The 9,944-nt window shown below is 37.8% G+C and overlaps 1 protein-coding gene and 1 pseudogene across 1 annotated transcript in view; one reads left to right on the forward strand and one right to left on the reverse strand.

Moving 5' to 3' along the window:
- LOC107714463 (disintegrin and metalloproteinase domain-containing protein 10-like) overlaps positions 1 to 5,047 on the forward strand; it is a 30,104-nt pseudogene extending 25,057 nt beyond the window's left edge.
- A 1,282-nt stretch (positions 5,048 to 6,329) lies between these two features.
- Positions 6,330 to 9,944, reverse strand: part of LOC107714459 (hepatic triacylglycerol lipase-like) — a gene marked incomplete at its 5' end in the record, with an annotated part of 10,744 nt that continues 7,129 nt past the window's right edge. The window contains 2 exons of the mRNA XM_016520301.1: positions 6,330 to 6,524; positions 7,896 to 8,114. Coding sequence (XP_016375787.1) covers positions 6,509 to 6,524; positions 7,896 to 8,114 — 235 coding nt within the window. The remainder of the gene's footprint in view (positions 6,525 to 7,895; positions 8,115 to 9,944) is intronic.

Consider the following 9,944-nt stretch of genomic DNA (forward strand, 5'->3'; position numbering starts at 1 on the left):
AAAATAAAAATTAGAAGCGTTCTAAACTAATGCGCTGTCTTCACTGTAGCTCAAGGACATTCAGCAACACAGAAACTTCTCAGTGCTGCCCGCAATTTTATCAATAAAATAGCTTAACCGCTGAAGAGCTACATTATCTTTCTCAACAAGGAGCTGGTAACATCATTGTTTCTAAAGCAATTAAAGCCACAGCTTCACTGTTAATGGAGAAACGCAGCAAAACGGTGGTAATTCATACATACACAGCCTCTCTCTCATAAATGAACAGTTGATGAATTACCTATTGTGATGATGGTGGTGATGATGATGATGATGATGATGGTAATAATGATTATTGTGATGATGATGATGTAATGATGGTGGTGGTGGTTGATGGTGATAATGATTATTGTGATGATGATGATGGAACTGCAAGCTAACCGGTGTTTTCAGAAAGCAAGCGTGTTAAGTGGAGAGAGAGAGCGTGCGTACTTAGAGATTATTCTGTATTGCGCAAGTGTGAATCTCTGTTTTGGGGATTACGTCTCTTTATATCAGGCAAACCCCGGTTGTGTTCATCTGCGGCCAGATTAAACCTTATTGTAGCCAATATATTATACTCTATTCATTATTTTTCAGAAACCTTGCACATTTCTACTCCATTTTAAAGGTGCTCTTGTGTTCAAATTAAGCACAGTCCACTGCTGTGCATGTGCCGTGATATCGATACTGAGACAGCTGTATATCAATACTCGTATCGTCAAATCTCTGACGTTACATCGTAGTATCGATGTACCGAACACAGCCCTGGTGTGACGGAGCGTCTCACTCCTGCTCTCTGTGTTTCAGGGCTGCTCCGGCTCCATCTGTGAGAAGTACGGGCTGGAGGTCTGCACCTGCGCCAGCATGGACGGCAAAGACGAGACCGAGCTCTGCCACGTGTGCTGCATGGAGAGAAGTCAGTACAGAGCTTCAGATTGGGATGTATATCACCAATATCATATGCACACTCAGACAGGGGTCCTACAGGTCTTTAACAGTCTCAATGCACGCTTCTACAAAATAAGAGAGCTGAACGTCTGAAATTCATGAAGTCACGGCATTAAATGACATCTTCCTCAGTATTTTTGTCTTGTTTTACAGTTCAAATATCTAAACATCCTTAATTCAAGATGCGTTTACTGGAGATGCAAAATGAAGAAGTCTAGTTTTCTAAGAATAATGAAGTGAGTTTATTATTAAAACAAGAACAAATATCTGCTAATGAGGAATGAAAACTTGTTTCTCTTTGAATTAAGTTGATTTTTCTGAGCCTGTTATTATTTATTATCATATGCATTCAGACATTTGCACTGGCAAACAAGACTAAAATACTGAAGAAGAGCAGCACTTTTTGCAGTGTGACCAGAAGATACAGTAGAAGTTGTTTTAATGTTCTAGCTGAGCTATTTTTTAATTAATTAAAAAGTAAAGGAGATCTGTTGGAAGTTGTATTTTCAAACTTTGAAGTGCCACTAATACAACTCATTAAGAAAACATAATGACAGATTGTGTTCCCTTAATTTATTCCTTTTAGGTTCTTACTTAAAAAGGTCTTTAAAAACGCTTAAATTGAACAAAACCTGCCGGAACCCTGTTTAAAACACTGCTAATAATTTTACATTGCATATTACTGTAATTTCTTACACGTCTCTCTTCTCACAGTAGCTTAATTTCCATCAAGATTCAGAATGCTTTATTTAACACGACACAATTTCATAATCAATTGATGATTAATAATAATATAGGATTATTATAATTACCAGAACCAAATGCACATGTTGCATTAATGAAGGTCATGCTGCCTAGTTCAGATTCCGGTATTATCCATAAATTAGAGAGCACTGATTTCTAATCAAGTTCATATTTGTTTTGGAGATATTATGCATACACAGGAATGTTTGGAGAATGATACTGTAACTTGCATTCATTTATTATTTCTTTTTTCAGTGCAATTACTAAATGAAACACAAGATGGTGCCAGTTGCATTTGTATGAAACAGGATTGTGTTTTTTCAGTGAATATATGATTACTAAATGCTGCGATTGACCAATCAGAACCACATATCATAGAGAGCTGTGTAATAAACACCACTGAATTAAATAACTGTGCTTAAATGAAAGATACTCCCCTACTCACAACACACTTCAGTAGTTTAAATCAGAAACTGTTCTCACAATGCAAACCTGTCTCCGCAGTGAACCCCAGCACCTGCAGCAGCACGGGCTCTGAGCGTCTCGCCCGCTTCTTCAATAAGAAGGTCACTACTCTTCAGGCCGGCTCACCCTGCAACGACTTCAAGGGCTACTGCGACGTCTTCATGAAGTGCCGTCTGGTGGATGCTGACGGTCCTCTGGCGCGCCTGAAGAAGGCCATCTTCAACCCGGAGTTGTACGAGAACATCGCAGAGTGGATCGTGGTGCGTGTCCCTTCATCTCCGATCGTGTGTGTGTGTTTATTCTGTGTTTGTGTCTGAGTGTTTATTTTGTGTTTGTGTCCGAGAGTGTTTATTCAGTGTTTGTGTCTGAGAGTGTTTATTCTGTGTTTGTTTCTGAGAGTGTTTATTCTGTGTTTATCTCTCAGAGCGTGTGTTTATTCTGTGTCTCAGGGTCACTGGTGGGCAGTTCTGCTGATGGGAATCGCTCTCATCATGCTGATGGCCGGATTCATTAAGATCTGCAGTGTTCACACGCCCAGCAGCAACCCCAAACTGCCTCCTCCTAAACCTCTGCCAGGTAACATATCTCCTCACAGTCCAGTACTGAGACGTTTCAAACAGAGTCAGTGGGGGTTTTTGCAGTATGGATACACCAGATCCAGAGTGAAGCGCTGTATTCAAGTGTTTATATCCAGTGTTTTCACATCTCACTTCAGAGTAAATGCAGCAAACTCAATCTCTGCATGTGCTGCGAGGTTAACATGCATTTTGGCAATGCAATGTTACACTTTTTTCACAATCTCCAACCTGTTTGTGGACAGATGATTACAGCAGTTCACGCTTTCATGCATGTAGATTTGTAACGAGATGCGTTTGTAAAACTCCTGTCAGAAACGTAAAGGTCTCCCTGCAGTTTTTCACCAAAATAAAACCTTGAACTCATACAATTGAAGAAATTAACTATAAGTATTGTAAAATTACAATAATAACAAGTATGAAAAAAATAAGCTTATAAAATGTTCATTTTTTAATTTTAGTGTAGTTGTACAATACTAATTACAATACTCATCTTAGAAATAATAATAATAATAAATCTATTTAATATAATATAAAGTTTATTATTGGGATATTATTATTATTATTATCCCAATCAGAGCTTCATTTTATATGAAAATCAAAATACTTTGATTGTAGTCAAAAGTAAATAAACTTATTTTTGTTTGTGTTTTTCAACAAAAACTATATTTTTTTCAATTAATATTTTATTTAGCACTGTGGTTGTATTATAATAGTAGTATGTTTATTTCTTAGAAATAATAATAGTAATACAAATAATAATATTTAAAGGCATATATAAAAAATTTTATGCCCCTTTTTTCAGAATATTTTACAGTATTACAATACTAATGTATTTCTACCTTAGAAATAATAATAATAATAGTGATACATATAATTGTTTATATCCCAATAATAAACATTATCCCTGTAAATATTATTATTATAATCCCAATCAGTTGAAAATGTTCATTTACTTCTGACCATAGTCAAAGTATATTATCAGCTGAAGAGTTTCCGTTGGTTTGGTTTGACTATGGTCAGGAGTTAAAGAACATGATTTTGTTGGATGTTTTGGTCTGTGGTCTCAGAAATGAGTATTTGAGGTGAAGGCTGTGTGTTTGTGTGATGCTGAAGAGTCGTTCTCTCTCTGTCTGTCTGGTGAAGGTACTCTGAAGAGACGACGAGCTCAGCAGCAGCAGCAGCACCAAAACCAGAACCAGAACCAGCACCAGCACGCTCACCAGAACCAGCGGCCCGCTCCACGCCAGGCCCAGCGCCAGCGCCAGCCCCGGGAGAACTACCAGATGGGCCAGATGAGACGCTGAGAGCCTCTTTACAGGAGCACCAGTCCATAACGCTTCCTCGGACATCATTTCTCTGTTTTACCCTCGAGTGCCAAGGTTTACCGGGGTATTTGTAGATAGAGCGTCTCCTGTCGTCCTTCATAAATTCCTCTCAAGACTCCTGGTTTGATATCAAACATCTTTTTAAGGATTCGTGCGGAGCTTCAGCACGGAAAAGGACTTTTATTTTGTAAGAACAGAAACGTTTCGCCTTCCCTTTTCCGCAGACGCGCGGCTGTATAGAGAAACGATATTAGCTGTATTATATGTGAGAACAGATTATTTCTTCTACTGTCGATAAGAAATTTACAGTTACAGTTTTGTTGACAACACTCAGGACTCAAAAAATCTAACGAAGGAGGCGGCTCTGCGTCAGTCCGCCGTTTACATGCTTCATTCTGTGTGCGTTCGTGTTTGTTTGTATATAGCTCCACACCTCTATGGCAAGCCCGTTCAACATTTAATCCTCAAAACCCCTTCAGCTACCTGTGCTTATTATTTAGGTACTATTTAGGTACTACTTTTTAAAGGTATTAATTTTTATTCATAAGATACTAGTACTTATTCATTAGCTGCTAGTGCTTATTCTTTAGGTACTAGGTATATTATTATTTAAGTAATAGTATCTAATAAATACTGTTATCTTTAAAAGGTTACTAGTACCTATTTCAGTGGTGACTAGTAACTATTATGTTGTTCCTAGTAGCACATTTCAGATTGTTGCCACTTCTATGGGGATCTGTCATTCAGATATTAACTTCAGTTCTGACTAGTATGCATTCATAATGTGACTAATGTTTTTAAATAGTACTAGTAAGCATTCAATAGATACTAGTACATACTTAGTTATTTGTTAGTCACTAGTTTTAGGTACGTATTTTTTAGACACGTCTTTTGTAATTCTTGCTAGTAACTGTTCTTACCTTAATAGTCACAATTTTTTTTAACTCGTTTTCTGTTTTAACTAGTCAGAATGGCCACTGTAGAGCTCAATTAAAAATCTTACTAGTAAAATGAAAAATCTTGCCAGTAACATTTGGAATACGTACTAGTATCTAAGTGTGTACTAGTATCTAATGAATAGGTACTGTTATCTTTTTTTTTTTAAGAGGTACTCATAGCTAAAGAATAAGTACTAGCGGTGTGCGAGTAGATGCTAGTATGTTGTAAGGATTAAATGTTGAAATGGCCTGCCATACACTCACATTCACCACACTCCACTGATGAGGAACGTGTGCATGAAGAGCAGCGCAGACTTGAGATTAATGTGTTTAACTGTACCTTTCTGCAGGTTTCTTCTTGATCGTACTATCACTTCAGAAGACCGCAGTCACTGAGCATTATGGGAAAGCGGAGGATTCTCGCAGTCACATTAACACGTTTAGTTTACAGACTCTGACAGAAACACACCTTCATCATCATCATCATCGTGGAGACGGACTGGTCTCTCATATGAACTCTGTACAGTAACTGGAGGATTTCTGTTGGTTTTGATACTGTTCTTTTGTTTTAGCGTTTGTGAGTCCAGGCCGACCGCACCGTACTGCCATCTGCGAGGAAGAAACCCGGCTCGGTGGTTTCGCGGCGGTCTGGATCGGAGAATATTTGCCTGTATTTGACTTTTTTTCATTTTTACATAGTCTTGGTGAAATTTCATAGAGGAAAAGTGCACTGAAAAAACGTCTTAATCGAGTCCAGATGTCGTAGGTGAAAATAGGCCGAACACTAAAATTGAGAAACGAATGAAAAACCAGAACAAAAAAACAAAAAGATTAATACTGCTGTCTGTTAATGTTCACTGTGTTTTATACAGTACCTAAATTTTTGTTCACTTTGAACATTTTTACGTAACATTTCAGAACGTATTGTGCAAAGAGATGTAATTTTTTTGGAGTACTTGAACTGCATTAATAAACAGACTGGGTTGAAGCGCTGCTGTTAGAGTTCTGATGTTTGATCCGGCAGCGTGTGAACTCCTGCTGCTCCGAGATCCTGAGACGAGAGCCTCCAGCGGACACGCCACAGAACCACGTCCTGAACAGAGAGATGAGGAAACATACCCTTCTTACAAATCAGTGTGACCCTGGACCACAAAACCAGTCATAACGGTCAATTTTGTGAAATTGAGATTTATGCATCATCTGAAAGCTGCTCTTTTATCATTGTAATGAAGCAGCAAACTGAACTGGACTGCTGTGATCTGTATTTTCATGCACAGAAACCAGCAGAACTTCTGCGTTATTGATAGTAACACTGTTTATTTCATGAGAAAATAATAATCATATATAGTAAAACTTGGCATAAGCGTTCACAGCAATGTCTTCAGAGAATGCATTAACTTTAGGCTTTGCTGCATTTGTTAGATCTCTGCACAGCATCTGATCACCTCGTCATAAACAGCTTCTCATCGGTTTGAGCGAATGCTTTGCTTCATTCATGTTGACTGCTTCCAGAGGCCAATCGATGTTTAAAAGACACCAGGTTCACATAAAAAAACAGGTCAAATATGCAAATTAAACTGACGTCAAAAACTTGACATGACGTGATTTGATGTAAACTGAACGTCAAACATGTCGGCCTACAGTTGTCTCAGTGTGGGATGAACTTCCTATTTCCAGCCAATGACCGCTGGGCTGTTCCTGATACATGATCAATAGCTGATGCCACGATCAATCAGAGCCTGTGTGATCTAGTGTTCAACAGTCTAGCCTTCCATCATCTGAGCATCAGTTCCTCAAATCAGCAGAAAGCCTTACATTCATGCTTAATGTTGCACAAATTACAAAACAAATGTGTTTGTTTTCCAGTTCAAATATCTAAACATCCTTAAAAATTATGATATGAAGTCTTGAAAAAATGAACAATGTTGTGAACAAATATCAGTCAGTGGGGAATGAAAACTTGCTTCTCTTTGGCTGAAGCGGATTTTTCTGAGCCAAGTGACAGATATTTGTTCTCGTTTTAATCATAAACTCACTTCGTTTTGATCAGTTTCCCATACATTAAGAATTCTTAGTTTTAATTTAGATTAAAAAGCCATTTAATTTTAGTCATCTGAATAGTGTTTTAGTCTAGTGTTAGGAAAGATTATAAGAGATTAGTCGACTAAATCTACAGTACATTTAGAAATCTAAATTTAGCTAAACTGTAATGCATTATTTCTCTAAAATTTCTTCTTTATTCTGTACTTTTATTAAATGCCGAAAATTTTCAATAGATTTTCATCAGCTTCAGAAAAGTTTTGAATGACAAAGACTATCGTCTCAATTTTGTCAGTGAAAAAAAGTGAAGAAATTGCTAATGAAATGCACACTGCTTCTTGACAACATGCTGAAGTGTCTTGAAGAAGAACTGTCTCCAAGACGCTTCAAGAAACCTTCCTGCAAAGCTACAGAGCTGTTAACGGTTTAAGATCTCTGTGTGGAGCACTAAAATCTCACTGATTATTACAATTAATGGCTAAATGAATGTTTGTAAATGTAAGCTGATATTTCCTACTGACACACTACAGCAAAAGATAGAAATAACTGACTTAAAACCATTTTTAGCTGCTGAAAATACTAGTGTTCTAATCATTTAGGCCACCACTGTATACAGTATATATATATATATACATTTTTTTCTTCAAATATGACGTGAATGTATTTTTTGACTGAAATATATGGAGGGCAAAATATATTTCAAATGCTTTTAAATTATATATGATATTTCAAATATATGCAATTGTTAAAGATGATTTGAGGAATGTCCAAAAGCAACTGAGAAAATGAGGACTTCAGTGTTTGACAGACAGTATTCAGTAGAAACAGAAACTCACTTCTCCTGACTCTCTCCTGATTTGATGCAGATCCTCCAGACACTGATCTCCTGATCCTGATCGGAGCTGTTCCAGCTCAAGATGTTCCTGACGCGCCTCATCCAGCTGGACCAGACCAGATCTCCCTTCCAGACCAGCCTGACGGAGCGGAGTCGGCCCAGATCCGACGCCACCGCCAGCAGAGACGAGAAGGACTTCAGAGCGCCGCTCTCCTGATGCCTGCAGACGCCACAATAACTCAGTCATATCTCCACTCCCTGGACTGCAGCAGCTCAGCTTTACTTGATTCTCCATCAATCATGTTTTAGAGTCTCAAATCTGATCCTCAGGATCTTTTGAGGAGCGTTTGTTTCCAGAAGCTTTACTTTCACTGTTCCTCAGCGGAGGAATGATCTTCACAAGCCTCCAGAACATCTCACATCTTCTGAGGAGCCTTTATTTCTTCAGCTCTCAATCACTGCATTATATGTTTGGAGCATTTACATCTCATCTTACTGAGACAGATTACTGGAGATATAGAGCCACCACTGATGTTTCGATTATAACAGTACAGCAGATACTGACATAAAATAAAGATCTCATTGATTTACATCACAAGCATCAGAATTTCAGCATATAAATATCAGCATTTGCAGAAAATTCATATTTTTGCTCAGTTTGAGTCTCCGAATAAAACTGAACTGTTTTTCCTTCATATTCTTCTTCTATATGAGCCATAAAAGCCTGATGATCAAATATGATACTCAACAAAACACATGCAAGATTTTCTTTTATATTTTATCTAAAGGTTCTATAAATTGTTAATTTAAATATCCACTGCGGTTTATTAAATATTCCCATATAGCAAATATATTGAGGCTAAAACAGGGCTTAAGCCTAACAATATGTATGAAATAGGAAATATATTTAATTTCAAAATGTATTTCAGGGGCATTTTCAATCTTACAGTATTCTACATGTAGGCTAAATGCTAATATGGATTGAAAACCTACCAGAGAACAAAACTATATGTATCAATTTTTTGTAATACTGTAATACACTTTCATTTTTTAACATCGGCGCCGATAGCTTTGTGGGCAGCGCCGACACATGGTGCAGTTGCGCTTCGGGTGTCCTGAGATCGAATCCCGCCTTGTGGACCTTTCCCGTTCCCACCCCCCATCTCTCTCTCCCACTCACTTCCTGTCATATCTCTACTGTCCTGTCAAGGAAAAATACAAAATATATATATATATATATTGTTACTTTTGTTGGCAAAGTTTAGTATACATAAATGTAAGTATGGTGATTATAAACCTTTAACTTTGTGATTATAAACCTTTAATTTTGAAGTCAGAAGTTGAATAATACCTAAAATTTATTTATAATCTGATAAACAAGAAAGCTGTTAAGTGTATTAATCTTTCATTTCAATGTAATTTTATGTCCTCCTTGTCTTCACCCCCTGGCTAATGTAAAATGTTGAATGTGAATGTTTAAAAAAAAAAAAATCTTGCTGCGGAGCAGATACACCTGGAAAAAACAAGCTCCTAAGGGGCGTTCACATGTTGTGCCTAAAACGTGTGAAAACGCTACCCCCGCCGATTTCTGCTTCTTTCCAAAGCATTCGTGGCGTCTGCGACTGTGACCTGCACTCTCCATGATGACGCGGAAGTTTCAGCATAGGATAAATGGATTTCCAGCACTAAAAAAATCACTTGTGCTGTGTCCCAATTAGCATACTATCCGTCCTAAATAGTATTCGAAATTAGAATTAGTATGTCCCAAACTGTAGTATGTTGAAATGAGTATTCCAAAGGTAGCCGGATGGTTTACTGCTTCTGGTAGAAATTCAAAGTGCAGATCCGTGCACACTCTAAAGGCTGATTTATACTTCTGCGTCTGACCTACGCCGTTGCCTCCACACCATAGGCTACGCGTCAGTTTTCATTTATACTTATGCGTCGACGTGCAATTACACATGCAGACCGCTAGTCTGCAGTGTCCATGGGCATGTTGCTGGTGTAACCAAAAGTATCAAGGCAAAAGCCGAAGAAGAAGCAGCTTGTC

Source organism: Sinocyclocheilus rhinocerous, unplaced genomic scaffold (genome assembly GCF_001515625.1).
Source record: "Sinocyclocheilus rhinocerous isolate Xijiao unplaced genomic scaffold, SAMN03320098_v1.1 scaffold3193, whole genome shotgun sequence".
Taxonomy (NCBI): domain Eukaryota; kingdom Metazoa; phylum Chordata; class Actinopteri; order Cypriniformes; family Cyprinidae; genus Sinocyclocheilus; species Sinocyclocheilus rhinocerous.